Source organism: Panulirus ornatus, chromosome 20 (assembly GCF_036320965.1).
Source record: "Panulirus ornatus isolate Po-2019 chromosome 20, ASM3632096v1, whole genome shotgun sequence".
NCBI classification, from domain to species: Eukaryota; Metazoa; Arthropoda; class Malacostraca; order Decapoda; family Palinuridae; genus Panulirus; species Panulirus ornatus.
Genome location: NC_092243.1, coordinates 40,053,642 through 40,076,438, shown reverse-complemented (window position 1 = coordinate 40,076,438; position 22,797 = coordinate 40,053,642). Strand labels below are relative to the sequence as shown.

General features: G+C 46.3%; 1 protein-coding gene across 2 annotated transcripts in view; it reads right to left on the bottom strand.

Annotated features, from left to right (window-relative positions):
• Window positions 1–22,797, bottom strand: part of CDase (neutral ceramidase) — a 223,570-nt gene that overhangs the window by 58,081 nt on the left and 142,692 nt on the right. For both annotated transcript variants that reach the window (XM_071674776.1, XM_071674777.1), the window contains exons 4-5: window positions 17,832–18,008; window positions 1,867–2,062 (exon numbers count right to left, since the gene is read on the bottom strand). In XM_071674776.1, the coding sequence (XP_071530877.1) occupies window positions 1,867–2,062; window positions 17,832–18,008 (373 nt within the window). The remainder of the gene's footprint in view (window positions 1–1,866; window positions 2,063–17,831; window positions 18,009–22,797) is intronic.

Sequence of the window (22,797 nt, the reverse complement as noted above, 5' to 3'; positions counted from 1 at the left end):
TAGTGACCCATACACTACTAGTGCTTGTAACTGTAGTGACCCCTACACTATCAGCTGCTGCAACTTTATTGACCCCTACACTATTAGTAGTTGTAACTGTAGTGACCCCTACACTATCAGTGGTTGTAAATGTAATGACCCATACACTATCAGTGTTGTAACTTTATTGACCTCTACACTATAAGTGGTTGTAACTGCAGTGACCCCCTACACTATCAGTGGTTGTAGTTAATGATCCCTACACTATCAGTGGTTGTAAAGTTAATGACCCCCTACACTATCTGAGGTTATTACTGTAGTGTCACCCTACATGTTCAGTAATTGTAACTAATGGCCTCTACACTATCGATAAGTAGTTGTAACTGTAACGACCCCTACACCATCAGTGGTTGTAACTGTAAATGACCCCTACATCATCAGTGGTTGTAACTGTAGTAATACCTACACTATTTGAGGTTGTAAGTGACCCCCTACATGATCAGTGGTCGTAACTAATAACCTATACACTATCATTGGTGGTAATTGTAATGACCCCTACACTATCAGGGTTGTAACTGTGTTGACTCATACACTATCTGTGGTTTTAGTTCTAGTGACCCATACACTATCAGTGGTTGTAACTGTCGTTACCCCTACATTATGAGTGGTTGTAACTATAGCTACCACTACAGTATCAGTAGTTGTCGCTACGTTAACCCATACAGTATCAGTGGTTGTAACTGTAGTGACCCCTACAGTATCAGTGGTTGTAGCTGTGTTGAGCACTACACTATCGGTGGGTGTAGCTGTGCTGACCCCCACACTATCAGTGGATGTGACTGTAGTGATCCCTACGGTATCAGTGGCTGACTGTTGTGACCTCTACAGTATCAGTGGTTGTGACTGTAGTGACGCCTATAGTATCAATGGTAGTAGCTGTGTTGAACCCTACGGTATCAGTGGGTGTAGCTGTAGTGAACCCCACAGTATCAGTGGTTGTAGTTGTAGTAACCCCTGCAGTATCAGTGGTTGTGACTGTAGTGACTCCCTACAGTATCAGAAGTTGTGACTGTAGTGACCCCCTACAGTATCAGAGGTTGTGACTGTAGTGACCCCTACAGTACCAGTAGTTGAGACTCTGTTGCGACCCTAAAAGTATTAGTGGTTGTGACTGTGTTGACCCCTACAGTATCAGTGATTGTGACTGTGTTGACCTCTACAGTATCAGTGGTTGAGACTCTGTTGTGACTACAGTATCAGTGGATGTGACTGTGTTTACCCTTACAGTATCAGTGGTTGTGACTGTTGTGACCCTACAGTATTAGTGGTTGTGACTGTGTTGACCCATGCAGTATCAGTGATTGTGACTGTGTTGACTCCTACAGTATCAGTGGCTGTGACTCTGTAGTGACCCTAAAGTATTAGTGGTTGTGACTGTGTTGTCCCCTACAGTATCAGTGGTTGATTGTAGTGATTCTTACGGTATTAGTGGTTGACTGTTGTGACTCCTACAGTATCAGGGGTTGTGACTGTTGACCCCTACAGTATCAGTGGTTGTGACTGTGTTGACCCCTACAGTATCAATGGTTGTGATTATTGTGACCCCCTACAGTATCAGTGGTTGTGATTGTTGACCCCTACAGTATCAGTGGTTGTGACTGTGTTGACCCCTACAGTATCAGTGGTTGTGATTGTTGACCCCTACAGTATCAGTGGTTGTGACTGTGTTGACCCCTACAGTATCAGTGGTTGTGACTGTTGACCCCTACAGTATCAGTGGTTGTGACTGTGTTGACCCCTATAGTATCAGTGGTTGTGACTGTTGACCCCTACAGTATCAGTGGTAGTGAATGTGTTGACCCCTACAGTATCAGTGGTTGTACGTACCGAGGTGTGTACCGTCCTGAGCCACGAGTCTGAGAAGCGTCATAGTCTTGTCCGTGTTGTGCTGGTACTTGTTCCGCTCCTCCTCAGGGTTGTTGAGGTAGCCGGTGGGGGAGCGGTTGATGGAGGTGTTGAGGAGTTGGCCGCTGCTCAGGTACAGGTAACCAGGCACCATGCTCTCATGCGCCTGCTTGATGCTCTGGTGGCATACGGGAGACACGAGGATTAAGACAGGAATATTGTGTGGTCCCCAGCTTATCCAGGCCTCTGTGCCTATATACTCCTCACTATCTCTCCGTCTCCCTGGGGGACTACCATGATAATCACGTATTATCTGTATACACCACTAGACAGGAAGGCAGGCCAGGACCTCCTGCACACTGCAGTGTACTGATGATACCAGTGGAGGAGCCAGGAACCACTGGGCCTTAGGCTGAAGCTTTGGCCGGTCCCACATGATGTACGGTGAGGCTTCAGAAGATGAAAGTCAGTCAATATCCTGCACAGGGTTACGAGAAATATAACTTATGACATTGCTGCACAATCGTCTATCAGGTCACAGGAAACCATTTCAATGAGAAATTATGTACAGTGTGCGTGGTAAGATGTTTCACATTTCCTTTCTGTAATTTCGTTCATCAATTAAATTCTTTGGTTTCGTAAAATGTGAGACTGTATTGGTGACTGAAACAGTCAACCCTTCCCCGACCACGACCCTGGATCTATTTTTGTTTGTGTTTGTTTGTCCCATTACCTATCCGGCCATACTGTCACTCACGAGCCACTGGCCCGCACCTCACCGAAACTAACCACTGGCTGCCCTACACAGGCCCCTCCTTGCTCAGGCTCTGACCGAGGCAACCTACGTGGACCTAACCTAACCAACCAGTTAACGCTCGGCTGCGAATGTCACAGATGCTACCGTCATGAGAAGTCAGTTATCTTGCTTGACCATTCCCCTCCAACTTATCAATAACGAGGAAAGAAAATAAACGCACAATATCATGATCTGAATATTATTGTTATAAACTTGTAGCGCTCTCACGGTCGCCCTACAATTGTCACCTTCATGACAACGCCTTGACCGGGTAGAAAGAACGTGTTTGGTGGCCCATCCTACACACCTGCACCTGCAGTATTCATCCCTCACACCCACACTGGACGCTCGGCGGCAGCAGATCATAACCTGCCGCTGTAATCATAGATGACTTGACCCGTTCCATAAGAAGCGCCGCTCTTCTACCTCAAGTGCACCAGTATGGAGAAAGGTCAGCAACTTGTGACATTCGGCTTCGACGTTTCTAATTCCCTGTGGGAAAAGCTACCCCTCACACACCTGACCCCACCGCCTCTACCCGAATATCACGGCAGGAAGGACAGAGGGAGCCTGGCTCTCGTGGAGGCCGGGAGGGGTAATGAGTGCTTACGCCATTAGATAAATCAGTAAGACGCTGCGTCAGATCACTCTCGTTTGGCCGTTGGCAAGACCAACACCCTAGGCCCAGTGCTTAGATCCCTCACCACCGGCGGGCAGCCCTAGAGCATAGGGCCCGCACCTCCTAAGTTGTAGGAAGGTCTAAGCTCAAACAACAAACGCAGAAAGGTCACAGTCAGCAGACTACCACCGCAGCGAGAAGTCCTCTCTCCAGCTCTAGCCACCTTACGCGCTCTCCAGCCCCAGCACCTCACCTCAGCCATCCCCGGCTGATTAGCGAACAGCAGGCTCGCCGACAGTCTTCTAGACCCAGGCAAGGTCGGGAGTGCGCGCTCAGTCAGCGGAAGTTCACCGCAGCGAGACACCAGGTCATCCCTCCTGACAGCGAATAGTTGGCTCGCCAAACTTCTTCATACACCCACCCGGGACGAGAGATCGTCCACTCTTGTCCTGTGGAATTTGATTCAGACCTCTTTGTCTCTCACTAATTTCTTTCTCTTTCGCTGTCGTCTAGGGGCCGACTGGATCCAACGGTGGCAGTAGGGTCTGTATTCTCTGCGAAGCGCCCAGAGTGACGTGCACCTCGCTTAAGAGTCGTCGTGAGATTCTGCGATCAAGCAGAAGCATCCACATTTGAGGGTCGTAGGAAGTTAGGGCTGCTAGGGGAGGATCTTCATAAATCCTCAGAAGTAGGGTACTTTTATTTCAGCATGAACGGCTCACACTCTCCCAACCGCGACCCCCATATATACCGGCGTGAGGATGACAGTGAAGACCGCCTGAATTATCATTTGAAGAGCAAACACGCTCCTACCGACGCTGCCTCCTTTACCCGTGTCTCCTCAGAAGCCGCCTCCTCCACCCGTGTTTCCTCAGACGCCGCTACCTCTACCTGTGTTTTCTCCGTCGCTGCTGCTCGTCTCCCCTCCGACGATACTACCTCTGGTTACTCTGTCGCTCTCCACGCCAGTGATGACTAGGAGCAAAAAGGGACATCGCACATCGGGAAACGCAAGACAACAAGAAGTTGCGAAGGTTCCTGCTCTCGTACCAGACAGCAGCTCCCCAGCAGCATCTCCTCCAAAGTACAGGATTGGGAAGGCGGAGGAATCAATCTACGTGACGACTGTGAAAATAGAAAAAGAAATCCTACTGACCAAATTCACAGTTCGACCGAACTTCGAAGGGGAAAGGATACTTCAACCCATAGATGGACAATCCGCCCAAGCCCTGGAGATCCTACTGAAAAACTCCACAGAGCTGGAGGCCACACAGCTCGATCCGGCAGAGACGGAAACCAAAAAGGTTATCCTGAAATACCCGTAAGAACTTCCCCTCGAATCCATCACAAATCACCCCAAAGTTCTGAAAGCGGAGCGGTGCCTTCCACAGGCAGACAGGAGGGTCACCACAAGACAAGTAGTGATAACGCGCTACGGACCATCGTCAGCCTCCATAGATCTGAAGATGTGAGGCAAGTACGAGGTAAGGCCCTACGTACCAGAACACCTCCGATGCTTACCACTGCCAAAAGTACGGGCACCATCAGAGCAAGTGCACGTACAAGAAAACATGTGATATTTGTGCCCTAAAGCACAAAACAGAGCTGTGCTTAAAGAAGCTGCAGGGAGGGGAAGAATCACGGCCAAGTGTCCGAACTGCGGGGGCAAGTACCACGCATGGAACCCCACTTGCCCAGACAGGACAAAACGACTACAAGTAAGTCGTCCGACTCTACAGAATACGGGAGCCACCGCGACTACATGCCAGCCAGCCCCTGCAGGCACCTTCGTATGGGGCATGCAGAAAAAGCAACAGGAACAGCAACGGCAGGCTCCGCAGACAACAAATACAGGAAACACAGAACAGTTTCCTTTCTTCCGACCACCTCTTAAAGAGCAGAAGCCACAGATGAATCACACAGAAGAATCAAGCCAGCCGGAACAAAGAAACCGACCAGCACCAGAAGCAATGATCCATGTATCGGACCTCTCCAGGGTACTCACAAGTTTCACCGAAGAGCTAAGCTTTGTTGCTAGACCACAAGATACAGACCAACCATCTCTCTGCCCTCATGAGCAACGTGCTGGATCAAGTTACAACTCCAGCCCCAGCCCCAGGTCCAGCCCCAGCCTCAGGTCCAGCCCACGCCCCAGTTACCCAAGAGAAGACGGACCTCCAAACTCAAGTAGCAACAAGAGAGGTTCACGCCATCCTGAAAAGAGTAACAAAGGAATAGAGCACCAGGAACGAACAGAAGGTAAACACTGCCCCCAAAGAAGTTTCACCCGCATCCGTCAACCGCGGAGTGGTCAACAGTACCAGCACACCGAGGAGGATAGGACTGCAACACTCCACTTCCTCAGCAGCAGAGGTCATGAACCTCATAGAACTGATAACAGAGGGAGACAAGACCCTCCAAGAATGAGCCCAGTGGTTGAAGGCGACAGCCACACCATCACCAGCACAACCCTAAAAGTTCTCTCGTGGAACGCGCAGGGAATTAGAAACAATGAACACCTCCTGCGAGCGGCAACACACACATTAAGGAAAATAGACATGATAGACTGCAAGAAACTTTGCTACAGGAACACCATACATACCTTTAATTTCAGCGGCTACAAAATCCAAAGAAAGCATTTTCGACAGCCACTTACCAGAGGAAGTATGATTCTGGTCAGGTTCGACATACCTTGCAGCGAGATCGAGCAACCGATATCGTGTTGCGAGGATGTTGAGGTCCAAACAGTCACAGTCACTCTGCAGGACCGGGACATCACCGTCTACAATATATACAAGACACAAAGACGTTCACTCGATATAACAGGACTTTTAGCGTCGACCGCGCACAACCTTACATTGACAGTAGGAGACTTCAATGCACATCGCCCTACCCTGCACTCAACAAGACCAGCAAATGAAGACGGACTGCACATCCATCACTCACTACAAGACACACCACAAGTCATCCTTGTGAACAACGGTGAACCCACTCACATAAGGCGGGGGAGGCAGATTAGATCCCACCTTCTTCTCCCAATCACTGCAGCACGTAGCCTGCTGGCAGTTGCATGAAACACTAACAACCGACCATTTTGCCACACTGACCACCCTTGCGGTCAGGTAGCTTCCTCCACCTCCACCACCCGCAGGGAGGTATAATGCTGAAAAAGCCAACTGGCAGCTCTAGAAAGAGCATTAAAAAAAAAGCAGATAGAACAACAGCAGGTTGGTGCCCCATACCTGGACGACGGAGCATTATACAACAGACGCGTCCAGGCCCTCCAGAGTGCAACCGATCTCGCAATACCGAGTACCAAACCCAAGCCCAGAGAAGACAAGGACCATTAGTGCTATTGTAGCAGGGTCAAAGTACTTAAACATAGGATTAATATAACCAGAAAAAAATTACAGAAAGTACCTAACTGACGTTAACAGACTCCTCCTGCAAGACGTAGCCAGGAACACTGAGAAGAAAGAAGAAAAACTAAGAAAGAAAGCTGGCTCAAATGGTGGTCCGAGCTTAATGAGCATACATCGCTCAGCACAATGTGGGCTTAAATCAAAAGAGTGTCTGGTGTTCCTACTCCACGAGCACCGATGCATCCCAACCCGGGGGAAGAGGCAGAGAGACTGGCCAACCTCCTCTCAGACCGTGCACACACATGCAGTCTCCCTACACGAGCCATAACAGAGCAGCAACAACAGCGACAAAGCAGACTACAGATCGTGCAGAAGGCCTGCTGCAGAGAAGACAGCACCGACAGGCTTTTCAATAATCAAGAACTCCAGAAGGCAATGTAACAGAGCACCGATACAGCACCAGGGGGAGACGAAATAACATATTCTGTGCTTCGCAACGCGGGTAAAGCTGGACATGAGGCACTGTTGCTAGTTATGAACGCCTCTTGGACAGCACAAAGACTTCCACAACAATAGAAGAGGGCAGACATACAGCCCATTCCGAAGCCAAGAGAGCCAGAGAAGCCAACACCCAACTTCCTCTTCAGTTGTATAGCCAAGACGGGAGAGAGAATGGTTTAAAGAGACTGAAAAGGAAGATCGGAAGTCTGCACCCACACTTTGCACACACGGAAGGTACTGGAACAGCAAATAATGTAGCCGAGTTGCTCAGTACTGTTGACAATAAACCAGCCATAATAGTGTTCCTCAACCTCGAAAAGGCCTTCGTGCTCGCTATACTCTTAAAACCTTTCACAAAGGATCTCTATCATCCCTATAATATGCCTTCTCCAGATCCATAAATGCTACAAACGAATCCATCTGTTTTTCTAGGTATTTCTCACATACATTCTTCAAAGCAAACACCTGATCCACACAGTCCTCCGGCAATATTAGAAACCCTGGCTGGAAAAGGATCCAAGATCATCTAACCGGCAAAAAGGAAAGAGTCCGTTTTCAGGGGTTCACATCGACCTACAAGCCTCTCGAGAACGGAACCCCACAAGGAGGCATCCTAAGCCCACCACTATTCAACATAGTAGTGGAAAACTTGGTAGAACTCTCCTGCAGATGACCTTCAGCTGATAGTGAGAGGAGGCGACTAATTCGTCAACGCCCAACACGCACTGCATCTCACAGAAAACGAGTGCAACAGACTGGGCCTCAAGATAAACCCAGCCAAGACCAGAGCGATGGCTTTCTGAACAGATACTTCAGACAGGATACTCACCATTCAGGACACACCAATAACCTGGGACGAAACCCATCAATGTCTCGGAATCTGGTTTGACAGATGACTTACTTTCAAACCACAAATACAATATCTGAGACACAGGGCCAAGAGTATACATAACATCATGAGGTCGCTCACAGGCACAACCAGAGGTGCAAACACACATGTACTAGTGTAGTACTACACAGCAGCCATCACGTCTCCAGCAGACGACTGCGCTCCGACGCTCACAGGTCACAGTGAAGAGCAAGTGAAAAGACTGGAAGTCATCCCGAATAATGCTCTGAGGACCAAGCTCGGGGTACCTATGTGGACCAGTATCTGCAACCTGCAGATGGAGCCTGAAGTGCCACCACTAGCCACAAGGATCAAGCAGACCACAGCCGGTCTCCTGACAAAAATCTGCAGGTCTGACAAACCTACGGTGGCAAAAAGGAAGGTCACCAGTGCTCTCCGCCTTGACAAAAAGGTCCGAGGTGTTACCTGGACAAATATAGCAGCTAACCCATGGGATATGACGAGCAGACGCACTTATATCACAAGAACACTCGCAACAACGAATACATGGATCCAGCACAGTGAAACCCTCCGCCAGCCTAATTCGCTGTCACAAAGCTTGGAGACAGCAAGTCCAGCCTCCGGCAAGAAGACGTCAGAAGACTAACCCTGGGAGCTATGGCCGCCTTAACACCAACTGAGGCCACAGCTTCACTGATGATGGCTCAGTAGACCAGGATGAGGGAAGATCTGGAGCGGCTTTCCACACCCAAGGACAGACTCTCCTCTGGAGACTCTCGGATGGCTGCCTCTCTCTACACTCCGAACGAATAGCCATTTCCAAAGCCCTGGAATATGTGGCCATATAACACACAAAGTCCGTTACAATCCACACGGAGTCAAACACGGCCATTCAAGTCTACGATGCACTCAATCGAGAGACAACACCACCCTCATCACATCGATCCTCGCCCAACTTCAGGACCTCCTGCGACAAAATCGACAGATCATACTACACTGGATCCCCAGTCACGTAGGGGTTGAGGGGAATGAAGTTGCAGATGAGGCAGCCAAGGCTGCTGCTACACGGTTCAACACCGTGCAAGCAAATGTTCCGGCAAGCCTACAGCAATCTTCATAGCCTGCGACTGGGGTACAAACGCAACTGGCAAAATGATCGACGGAATCCTGATGGAGTGTCCTTACTGTCAGTAACCAGTAGCACAACCCCTGAAACATTACCTACTGGACTGCCAGGTGACACCAAGTCTCCGGACAAGAATGCCGAACTCTGAGGAGGAAGACCACAAAACACCAGCTGCTTCATTGGCACACACACACACACACACACAGGGCCCAGAGCAAGCATCTGCAGCATTTGCTCTACCTCATCCAAAGATATCCACCGCCTAGATAGCTAGATCGTCCAGACCGATCTTCCCCCGTCATGTCTTTTGTTAAACTGGCGGAGGAACTCCTCCCCTTGCTGGAGTTAGGGGAAGGAGGGAATGATGGACAGGCAAGATCCATGCGGACCACTGAGGTGGCGGGAAGCAGGTAGTGTCTTCCTGTTTCTCTGTCGCGATGCGGGAGCTTAGGTTATCTAAGGCACCAACATGCACACAGATGGGACTTTGGCCATGTCAGCGGACAGGCTCTGCCAGCAGGCAGAGTTGGACCAGCCAACCTCAAAGTCCCAAGTATCGCCAAGAAAGGCACCAGTACATAGTTCGTCCAGGCCGGTTCCCCTGGGGTTCTGGAGATGCTCTTCTAAACGGTGTCACACTGAGGTGGCCACACCGGTGGGGGCCCGTGTTGTGCCACGGTGCGGGATCTATGCACACACACAAGAAACACACTAACACTAGTCCCGTCCCTAAATCGGACACACGGAACGGGCTGCCATCAGGCAAGGGCCCGTGTCGTACTGCGGTACGATAATCATCAACAACAACAACGCAGGAAGACAGAGCATAGAGGCCGCACCTCCTGAGTTGTAGGGAAGTTCACGCTCAAACAACAACGCAGTAAGTCAGTCAGGCAGTTGACTCACCACTAGACAACAGGAGTACAACTCAGGTGCCTGAAGTCTTGGCCATGTGACTCCAGACTCAAGCCGCCCTTAGGCATCTCCTCCGTCAGTAGATGTCCAGACGTGACTCCTGACGTTTTAACCTTCCTGGCAAGTGTCATTGTGGCGCCTCATCTCCGACGTTCACTTTCGGAAGGTTTCGGTGGGACCTCTACATCTCCTACAGGAGATCCACGTTCCCTCTGCAGCCACGCATTTCCACGTAGTCTCTTGCTTCATATGAAACCTGCTACCATTACCAGCATCACACGACACCTGCTACCATCACCAGCATCACACGACACCTGCTACCATCACCAGCATCACACGACACCTGCTACCATCACCAGCATCACACGATACCTGCTACCATCACCAGCATCACACGATACCTGCTACCATTACCAGCATCACACGACACCTGCTACCATTACCAGCATCACACGACACCTGCTACCATCACCAGCATCACACGACACCTGCCAAGCTGCCTCGCAATACTCGACTTAGCTTTACCTCGTCTTCACCATAATTCTGCACCTCCTGTAGCTCACTGCCATCTGCCTCCTCACCTCGTATATTAGCCCCATTTAAACACTGTTGTTGTAGGGTAACGTGTTCCCGTGCTCCTCTCTCAGTATTACCTCTCCTTCAACTCCCAGACAGAACACCCGCGAATTTTTTTTATCACGAGTTCACACAGGACGAACGCCCGTGTTAGTCGAGGTGAAAACATTTTTCGGGTGATGGACGGGGTAGGAAGGGCCTCCACCATGCACGTCAGTCATGTTCACGAGACGTGGGGAGGGAGTGACAGGGGTGAGGTGAGCCAGCCAGCTCGTCAACAGGTCATGGTCACCTCTGATGTTTACATTACTCTGGTGGCAGAACTAGAGTTGGAAACATAAAGGCGGACACCGGACATATCTTTGTGCAATTCTTACGTTCGTCTGGGAATATAACATGTTAAATAATCACTGAATAGAAGCAGCCTTTCAGAAATGTTAGCCCAACATGCCAGAAAATCCTCACACAGATTTGGTTGAGTCATCACCAGGCCGTAATGTGACTGATCACAATTACCATCAACATTATACACGACAACAACCACACAATGTGTACCTGCTGGCGAAACCAGAGGTTACGTTGTCACTGTACTGACGGCTAAATCAGGAGAGGCGGTAATCGTTATCATTATTATTTTATTATTATTATTATTATTATTATTATTATTATTATTATTATCATTATTATTATAATTATTAATATTATTATCATCATCATCAACATTATGCAAAAGGTCACAATGGAACGTTATCTAGTATATGCTGATAACATTAAGGAAAATGAAACACGATAAGTTCCCAAGTGCACTTTCGTGTAATGATCTCACCGCAAGGGATGATTCAAGAGTGATATATAAGACGTAGAACAGTCAGTTGATATACCAGGAAGAGACGTAGCTAAGACGCCATTAGTAAACAATCGTTAATGGATGGTGATGTTCGGGTTTTCATTATGTGGACAAGAAAGAGACCTGTTTACAAATGTACCTACTGGATAGCTTTGTCGGAGGCAAAATTTGTAAACAGTTCTCTTTCCTTTCTACATTATAAAAACAATATATTACAGGCATGATGCTAGACCCAAACACCACCATCCGGTAAGTCGTTTACCAACTGCGTCTTAGCTACGTCTCTTCCTTGTATATCAACTGACTGTTCTACGTCTTGTCTCATTATTGTATCTCCCCTGGCGGTATGATCATTACATGAAAGTGCACTTGGGAACTTATCGTGTTTCATTTTCCTTGTTTTCAGCAATATATATATATATATATATATATATATATATATATATATATATATATATATATATATATATATATATATATATATACATATATATATATATATATTATTTTTTTTTTATTATACTTTGTCGCTGTCTCCCGCGTTTGCGAGGTAGCGCAAGGAAACAGACGAAAGAAATGGCCCAACCCCCCCCCCCCATACACATGTATATACATACGCCCACACACGCAAATATACATACCTACACAGCTTTCCATGGTTTACCCCAGACGCTTCACATGCCTTGATTCAATCCACTGACAGCACGTCAACCCCGGTATACCACATCGCTCCAATTCACTCTATTCCTTGCCCTCCTTTCACCCTCCTGCATGTTCAGGCCCCGATCACACAAATCTTTTTCACTCCATCTTTCCACCTCCAATTTGGTCTCCCTCTTCTCCTTGTTCCCTCCACCTCCGACACATATATCCTCTTGGTCAATCTTTCCTCACTCATCCTCTCCATATGCCCAAACCACTTCAAAACACCCTCTTCTGCTCTCTCAACCACGCTCTTTTTATTTCCACACATCTCTCTTACCCTTACGTTGCTCACTCGATCAAACCACCTCACACCACACATTGTCCTCAAACATCTCATTTCCAGCACATCCATCCTCCTGCGCACAACTCTATCCATAGCCCACGCCTCGCAACCATACAACATTGTTGGAACCACTATTCCTTCAAACATACCCATTTTTGCTTTCCGAAATAATGTTCTCGACTTCCACACATTCTTCAAGGCTCCCAGAATTTTCGCCCCCTCCCCCACCCTATGATCCACTTCCGCTTCCATGGTTCCATCCGCTGCCAGATCCACTCCCACATATCTAAAACACTTCACTTCCTCCAGCTTTTCTCCATTCAAACTCACCTCCCAATTGACTTGACCCTCAACCCTACTGTACCTAATAACCTTGCTCTTATTCACATTTACTCAACTTTCTTCTTTCACACACTTTACCATACTCAGTCACCAGCTTCTGCACTTTCTCACATGAATCAGCCACCAGCGCTGTATCATCAGCGAACAACTGTCTCACTTCCCAAGCTCTCTCATCCCCAACAGACTGAATACTTGCCCCTCTTTCCAAAACTCTTGCATTCACCTCCCTAACAACCCCATCCATAAACAAATTAAACAACCATGGAGACATCACACACCCCTGCCGCAAACCTACATTCACTGAGAACCAATCACTTTCCTCTCTTCCTACACGTACACATGCCTTACATCCTCGTTAAAAACTTTTCACTGCTTCTAACAACTTGCCTCCCGCACCATATATTCTTAATACCTTCCACAGAGCATCTCTATCAACTCTATCATATGCCTTCTCCAGATCCATAAATGCTACATACAAATCCATTTGCTTTTCTAAGTATTTCTCACATACATTATTTAAAGCAAACACCTGATCCACACATCCTCTACCACTTCTGAAACCACACTGCTCTTCCCCAATCTGATGCTCTGTACATGCCTTCACCCTCTCAATCAATACCCTCCCATATAATTTACCAGGAATACTCAACAAACTTTTTTATTATTTTTTATTATACTTTAACGCTGTCTCCCGCGTTTGCGAGGTAGCGCAAGGAAACAGACGAAAGAAATGGCCCAACCCCCTCCATACACATGTATATACATACGTCCACACACGCAAATATACATACCTACACAGCTTTCCATGGTTTACCCTAGACGCTTCACATGCCTTGATTCAATCCACTGACAGCACGTCAACCCCGGTATACCACATCGCTCCAATTCACTCTATTTCTTGCCCTCCTTTCACCCTCCTGCATGTTCAGGCCCCGATCACACAAAATCTTTTTCACTCCATCTTTCCACCTCCAATTTGGTCTCCCTCTTCTCCTCGTTCCCTCCACCTCCGACACATATATTCTCTTGGTCAATCTTTCCTCACTCATTCTCTCCATGTGCCCAAACCACTTCAAAACACCCTCTTCTGCTCTCTCAACCACGCTCTTTTTATTTCCACACATCTCTCTTACCCTTACGTTACTCACTCGATCAAACCACTTCACACCACACATTGTCCTCAAACATCTCATTTCCAGCACATCCATCCTCCTGCGCACAACTCTATCCATAGCCCACGCCTCGCAACCATACAACATTGTTGGAACCACTATTCCTTCAAACATACCCATTTTTGCTTTCCGAGATAATGTTCTCGACTTCCACACATTCTTCAAGGCCCCCAGAATTTTCGCCCCCTCCCCCACCCTATGATCCACTTCCGCTTCCATGGTTCCATCCGCTGCCAGATCCACTCCCAGATATCTAAAACACTTCACTTTCTCCAGTTTTTCTCCATTCAAACTCACCTCCCAATTGACTTGACCCTCAACCCTACTGTACCTAATAACCTTGCTCTTATTCACATTTACTCTTAACTTTCTTCTTCCACACACTTTACCAAACTCAGTCACCAGCTTCTGCAGTTTCTCACATGAATCAGCCACCAGCGCTGTATCATCAGCGAACAACAACTGACTCACTTCCCAAGCTCTCTCATCCCCAACAGACTTCATACTTGCCCCTCTTTCCAAAACTCTTGCATTCACCTCCCTAACAACCCCATCCATAAACAAATTAAACAACCATGGAGACATCACACACCCCTGCCGCAAACCTACATTCACTGAGAACCAATCACTTTCCTCTCTTCCTACACGTACACATGCCTTACATCCTCGATAAAAACTTTTCACTGCTTCTAACAACTTGCCTCCCACACCATATATTCTTAATACCTTCCACAGAGCATCTCTATCAACTCTATCATATGCCTTCTCAAGATCCATAAATGCTACATACAAATCCATTTGCTTTTCTAAGTATTTCTCACATACATTCTTCAAAGCAAACACCTGATCCACACATCCTCTACCACTTCTGAAACCACACTGCTCTTCCCCAATCTGATGCTCTGTACATGCCTTCACCCTCTCAATCAATACCCTCCCATATAATTTACCAGGAATACTCAACAAACTTATACCTCTGTAATTTGAGCACTCACTCTTATCCCCTTTGCCTTTGTACAATGGCACTATGCACGCATTCCGCCAATCCTCAGGCACCTCACCATGAGTCATACATACATTAAATAACCTTACCAACCAGTCAACAATACAGTCACCCCCTTTTTTAATAAATTCCACTGCAATACCATCCAAACCTGCTGCCTTGCCGGCTTTCATCTTCCGCAAAGCTTTCACTACCTCTTCTCTGTTTACCAAATCATTTTCCCTAACCCTCTCACTTTGCACATCACCTCGACCAAAACACCCTATATCTGCCACTCTATCATCAAACACATTCAACAAACCTTCAAAATACTCACTCCATCTCCTTCTCACATCACCACTACTTGTTATCACCTCCCCATTTGCGCCCTTCACTGAAGTTCCCATTTGCTTCCTTGTCTTACGCACTTTATTTACCTCCTTCCAGAACATCTTTTTATTCTCCCTAAAATTTAATGATACTCTCTCACCCTAACTCTCATTTGCCCTTTTTTTCACCTCTTGCACCTTTCTCTTGACCTCCTGTCTCTTTCTTTTATACATCTCCCACTCAATTGCATTTTTTCCCTGCAAAAATCGTCCAAATGCCTCTCTCTTCTCTTTCACTAATAATCTTACTTCTTCAACCCACCACTCACTACCCTTTCTAATCAACCCACCTCCCACTCTTCTCATGCCACAAGCATCTTTTGCGCAATCCATCACTGATTCCCTAAATACATCCCATTCCTCCCCCACTCCCCTTACTTCCATTGTTCTCACCTTTTTCCATTCTGTACTCAGTCTCTCCTGGTACTTCCTCACACAGGTCTCCTTCCCAAGCTCACTTACTCTCACCACCCTCTTCACCCCAACATTCACTCTTCTTTTCTGAAAACCCATGTAAATCTTCACCTTAGCCTCCACATGATAATGATCAGACATCCCTCCAGTTGCACCTCTCAGCACATTAACATCCAATAGTCTCTCTTTCGCGTGCCTGTCAATTAACACGTAATCCAATAACGCTCTCTGGCCATCTCTCCTACTTACATAAGTATACTTATGTATATCTCGCTTTTTAAACCAGGTATTCCCAATCATCAGTCCTTTTTCAGCACATAAATCTACAAGCTCTTCACCATTTCCATTTACAACACTGAACACCCCATGTATACCAATTATTCCCTCAACTGCCACATTACTCACCTTTGCATTCAAATCACCCATCACTATAACCCGGTCTCGTGCATCAAAACCACTAACACACTCATTCAGCTGCTCCCAAAACACTTGCCTCTCATGATCTTTCTTCTCATGCCCAGGTGCATATGCACCAATAATCACCCACCTCTCTCCATCAACTTTCAGTTTTACCCATATTAATCGCGAATTTACTTTCTTACATTCTATCACATACACCCACAACTCCTGTTTCAGGAGTATTGCTACTCCTTCCCTTGCTCTTGTCCTCTCACTAACCCCTGACTTTACTCCCCAGACATTCCCAAACCACTCTTCCCCTTTACCCTTGAGCTTCGTTTCACTCAGAGCCAAAACATCCAGGTTCCTTTCCTCAAACATACTACCTATCTCTCCTTTTTTCACATCTTGGTTACATCCACACACATTTAGGCACCCCACTCTGAGCCTTCGAGGAGGATGAGCACTCCCCGCGTGACTCCTTCTTCTGTTTCCCATTTTAGAAAGTTAATACAAGGAGGGGAGTATTTCTGGCCCCCCGCTCCCGTCCCCTCTAGTCGCTTTCTCAACAAACTTATACCTCTGTAATTTGAGCACTCACTCTTATCCCCTTTGCCTTTGTACAATGGCACTATGCACGCATTCCGCCAATCCTCAGGCACCTCACCATGAGTCATACATACATTAAATAACCTTACCAACCAGTCAACAATACAGTCACCCCCTTTTTTAATAAATTCCACTGCAATACCATCCAAACCTGCTGCCTTGCCGGCTTTCATCTTCCCTCCAACAGGCAGAATTCGAAACCTGGAACTTTTGCGTGGTACACGGGAACGCTAACCGCTTGGCTATGATCGCCCATAACAGAGAAATCATCATTCAGTTACAAGTAATCAAATACCTTTCGTCTCACAATCATCAGCAAACGGGTCTACAGTGCCAATCTAAAAGTCATTTCCCTATTGGAGGCGATCATAACCGAGCGGTTAGCGTTCCTGTCTACCAAGCAAAAGGTCCTGGGTTCGAATTCTGACTGTTGGAGGGTATATATACATATATATATTTTAACGGATTCCACGTGAGTGGACGATCACCCACCTTCGGCGAGGCAGTATCATCGTAATCGGACGAAAAGAGTAAACCGTCGCCGAAGAGCTTCACGCTTTTGAGAGATCCAACTTTCCCTGCTGCTGATCGTGTTGCAGCTCTGAAGCTGCAAGAGACCCATAAAAGGAGGACTGGGGTTTATAAAGAAAAATACATAGATCATAATCATTATTGTTAGTCAACCCCCGGATCCCTCCTCCCAGGGTTCATGCAGCATCAAGGCTGCGCTACAATCAGTAGCAGGGAAAGGATGGACTCATGAGAAGATTAGTCCTCCAACGAAATTGTATTTCGATGATACAATCACAAGAAGGGTGACTTCATTCATGAAAAGACCTCATACGAGATGACACCTAAGGTGAAACTGTACCATCCTCAACAGTGGACGGAAAGGAGTACAGCGCTATGGAAGACCTCCTGGTCTCGCAGATGCCCACCTGATTCCACCCCCGCGTGCAGCGTCAGGAGCCCAACACAAAGGGTCTGAGGTTATAAATAACTAGGTTCTGGTAAGCCGGGTGTCGGAGGGGAAGCAGTATATAAACCACGAACCACTCACCTGGAAGATGCCCTCGACCATGGCATCCAGCGTGTCCTTGATGAAGCCCAGGGACGTGATTTCGAAGAGTAGGAACTGAAGGTAACCAGCTGGGCCGGAGTGGGTGTGGGTGCCGCTCAGTATGACGTTCTGGTGACGGTACAACTCACCGTACTCCGCTGCCAGACGCTCCATCACCTGAAACAATAACAACCCAAACATTATGGTCATAACACCACTTCAACCGTCATAATTCTTTTTTCAATCGTTATATATGGCTTTGAAATCTGTCGACTTGAAGACAGTGTTTGAATCTGAATATTTATGATTTTCTTCACTGAGTAGCGACTTTATATATGGTAACAATGGCTACTAATGGTCGTTACAGAACGCAGAGTATAATGATGATTACATTTCTCTTTCCCAGTTGTCACCTGTAATGTTCAGGTGGACAGTAACTTATTCTGCAAGTGTTGTGTTTGCATTAAGGTTTCGATCTCCGCCATGTTCTGGTATTGGGCGAAACAATGAGTTTATTGTAATTCATGCAACTTACTTGGCAAAGTTATGAAGTCATGATCGTACTATAGTACTTGATTTGATTATTTCACTCTGTGTGTGTGTGTGTGTGTGTGTGTGTGTGTGTGTGTGGATTGTTGGTAAACACACAATATTTATATTTTTATTTAATTTTTTATTTATTATACTTTGTCGCTGTCTCCCGCGTTTGCGAGGTAGCGCAAGGAAACAGACGAAAGAAATGGCCCAACCCCCCCCATACACATGCATATACATACGTCCACGCACGCAAATATACATACCTACACAGCTTTCCATGGTTTACCCCAGACGCTTCACATGCCTTGATTCAATTCACTGACAGCACGTCAACCCCGGTATACCACATCGCTCCAATTCACTCTATTCCTTGCCCTCCTTTCACCCTCCTGCATGTTCAGGCCCCGATCACACAAAATCTTTTTCACTCCATCTTTCCACCTCCAATTTGGTCTCCCTCTTCTCCTCGTTCCCTCCACCTCCGACACATATATCCTCTTGGTCAATCTTTCCTCACTCATTCTCTCCATGTGCCCAAACCACTTCAAAACACCCTCTTCTGCTCTATCAACCACGCTCTTTTTATTTCCACACATCTCTCTTACCCTTACGTTACTCACTCGATCAAACCACCTCACACCACACATTGTCCTCAAACATCTCATTTCCAGCACAACCATCCTCCTGCGCACAACTCTATCCATAGCCCACGCCTCGCAACCATACAACATTGTTGGAACCACTATTCCTTCAAACATACCCATTTTTGCTTTCCGAGATAATGTTCTCGACTTCCACACATTCTTCAAGGCCCCCAGAATTTTCGCCCCCTCCCCCACCCTATGATCCACTTCCGCTTCCATGGTTCCATCCGCTGCCAGATCCACTCCCAGATATATAAAACACTTCACTTCCTCCAGTTTTTCTCCATTCAAACTCACCTCCCAATTGACTTGACCCTCAACCCCACTGTACCTAATAACCTTGCTCTTATTCACATTTACTCTTAACTTTCTTCTTCCACACACTTTACCAAACTCAGTCACCAGCTTCTGCAGTTTCTCACATGAATCAGCCACCAGCGCTGTATCATCAGCGAACAACAACTGACTCACTTCCCAAGCTCTCTCATCCCCAACAGACTTCATACTTGCCCCTCTTTCCAAAACTCTTGCATTTACCTCCCTAACAACCCCATCCATAAACAAATTAAACAACCATGGAGACATCACACACCCCTGCCGCAAACCTACATTCACTGAGAACCAATCACTTTCCTCTCTTCCTACACGTACACATGCCTTACATCCTCGATAAAAACTTTTCACTGCTTCTAACAACTTTCCTCCCACACCATATATTCTTAATACCTTCCACAGAGCATCTCTATCAACTCTATCATATGCCTTCTCCAGATCCATAAATGCTACATACAAATCCATTTGCTTTTCTAAGTATTTCTCACATACATTCTTCAAAGCAAACACCTGATCCACACATCCTCTATTATACTTTGACACTGTCTCCCGCGTCAGCAAGGTAACGCAAGGAAACAGACGAAAGAATGGCCCAACCCACCCAAATACACATGTATATACATACACATCCACACACTCACATATACATAACTATACATTTCAACGTATATATATATATATATATATATATATATATATATATATATATATATATATATATATATATATATATATATATATATATATATATATATATGTACATAATTCATACTTGCTGTCCTTATTCATTCTCGTCGCCACAACGCCACACATGAAATGACAACCCCCTCCCCCCGCATGTGCACTAGGTAGCGCTAGGAAAAGACAACAAAGGCCACATTCGTTCACACTCAGTCTCTAGCTGTCATGTATAATGCACCGAAACCACAGCTCCCTTTCCACATCCAGGCCCCAGAAAACTTTCCATGGTTTACCCCAGACGCTTCACATGCTGTGATTCAATCCATTGACAGCACGTCGACCCCGGTATACCACATCGTTCCAATTCACTCTATTCCTTGCACGCCTTTCACCCTCCTGCATGTTCAGGCCCCGATCACTCAAAATCTTTTTCACTCCATCTTTCCACCTCCAATTTGGTCTCCCACTTCTCCTCGTTCCCTCTACATCTGACACATATATCCTCCTTGTCAATATTTCCTCACTCATTCTCTCCATGTGACCAAACCATTTAAAAAAAAAAAAAACCAACACACAATGTATAACTAATTTCTAAAACTCAAACAAAAAAGATGTTATTTACAGCCTCGACCAGCAAATGGTGGTTTCTACGTCGACAATTTCTTTCTTTATTTTTCATTTATAGATGTTCCTTTCATTAGAACGGTCTCTGATTTATCACTGTGTAACACATTTTGTTCCTGGGTCGTACGTAAGTGTTATTTCCTCATTGCTTATGTGTAAAATGTAGAGAAAAATGCTATTTTTCCCTTCAAAGTTTGCTTGTGTGACCAGGACAGTGATATTTTGAAATTGACCTATTGCCAGTTGGACAACGGACGAATTTGTACATTTCTATTCACTGAAAGTCAGAGAATTACAACATATGAATCAAAATTTACGTGTATTTATACTAATGTTAAACAAAAGTGATCGTAAGAGATTTAGAAGTAAGTAGTTTTTTCGAGATTTACGATTGTACTGTAAATCACTTTTACAAATCAGACCTCACATATAATGTGTCATCATATCCCCTGGTGGCGGAGGTCAAATTCCAGTACATCTGGTGGAAGCGCTCGTCTTGCTCCTCCACATACTCTCTCATGTCCTCCTTGAATTTATCATTATGAGCGTCAAGGATATGGACTTGAGGGGCATCCAGCAACCCATTTTGCCGTAGTTCTTCACCATAGTCTCAACCTTGTGATTGCCCACGAAGCCCCGACCAAACCACTGCGACAAAGCTGTACCAAGCTGGTGGTGTGACCTTCCTAGTGAGCTTCTTGGGGAATTCCTTGCACTCCAGGATCTTCTTTTATCTGTGGTCCGACGAAGACACTGGCTTGACCTTTGCCTCAGACAGATTAGGGAAGAAGTCTTGAAGGTACTTGAAGGCTGTAGACTCCTTACCTAGAGCTGTGGCAAATTGTTTCATAAGGTCTAATTCTACGTGCAGTGGTGGTGGCATCAACACCTTTCGGGGGTCCACCAGTGGCTCCCACTTGACGTTGTTCATCCCCACACAGAATTCGGTCCGTTGTGGTCAGTCCCGCCGGCGGTGGTGCGCCGTGGTGTCCCAGCGGTCCCGGAGGTAAAGCTAACAGGGTAACTTGGTATATAACCGCTTTGGAGATCCATCAAGAATGCCACCATTCTGAAGTCTCCGATGACCTCCCAGCTGTACTGATCATACGTCAAGGCGTCTAGCAAGGTCTTGACACTGTTGTATTGTTCTTTGAGGTGGAGCGAGTGAGCCAGGCGAAGAGACGGAGCAGCACGTTATGGAGCAGCACGACTCTGAGGCTCCTGGATGAGCTGTCAATAAAGAGGCGTCACTCGTTCGGGTTACAGGCGGTCCCGATTGCCTCGGCCAGATTGTGGCAGAAGCAGAGCCCATCCTGACGAGCGAAGATGCTGGAAAAATCTTGGTGAGGCTTCCTCTGATCTGCGAGTCGCACACACTTTGATCCAACAAGCTCCACAGGTTGAGCCTAGACGTTAAAAGTATCGGACTTTGTGAGACCAAGATCTCTGATCAAGTGGTTGAGGTCTTTCTGACTGGGACAGTATGGGTTTGTCTCCTCATCTGCAACTCTGAAATTGTGATCTGGATCTACAACGTCTTCCTCCACCTCTGACTACTGTTTGTATTACTGGAAACTTCTACAAAGTTCTGCACAGCAACTCAGCACTGAATCTAACTGGAATGTTCTGGAAAATAAGTAAATTTCAAGCTATCAGTCCTGACCACAAAGGCAAAGTTTCAAGGAAATGATAGCTATTGTATACACTTTTGAGACAAAATCAATTGGTAGATAACAGTTATCACACATGAGTAAAAAAGTCAAAATTTCTTACAGTGAATTATTGATGGTTTCTGAAGCATTATGAATAATATTCTTCGAAATTAATGTTGTCTGATATATAGTTTATCGTATGGAGTTGTGATTGATCAAATACTGATGGCTTCTTATCGTTTATTTCGACTCAATGAGAATCTTCGTCTTAAATGTTCCCAGGCTGCCAGATGTTTGGTACTGTGACGTCATGATGAGGAGATGATGTTCTTTTGTCGTCTACAACAAAATGCTTAGAATAAACTTTTGATTTTGAAACAAACTGATTGATGATGTATTTCTAATACTGAGAATAATTGTTGCATTTTTCCTCTGAATTTAGCATGTAATATGCGTACTGCCCACAACCCCTCCCCTTTATCTATTAATTATCTT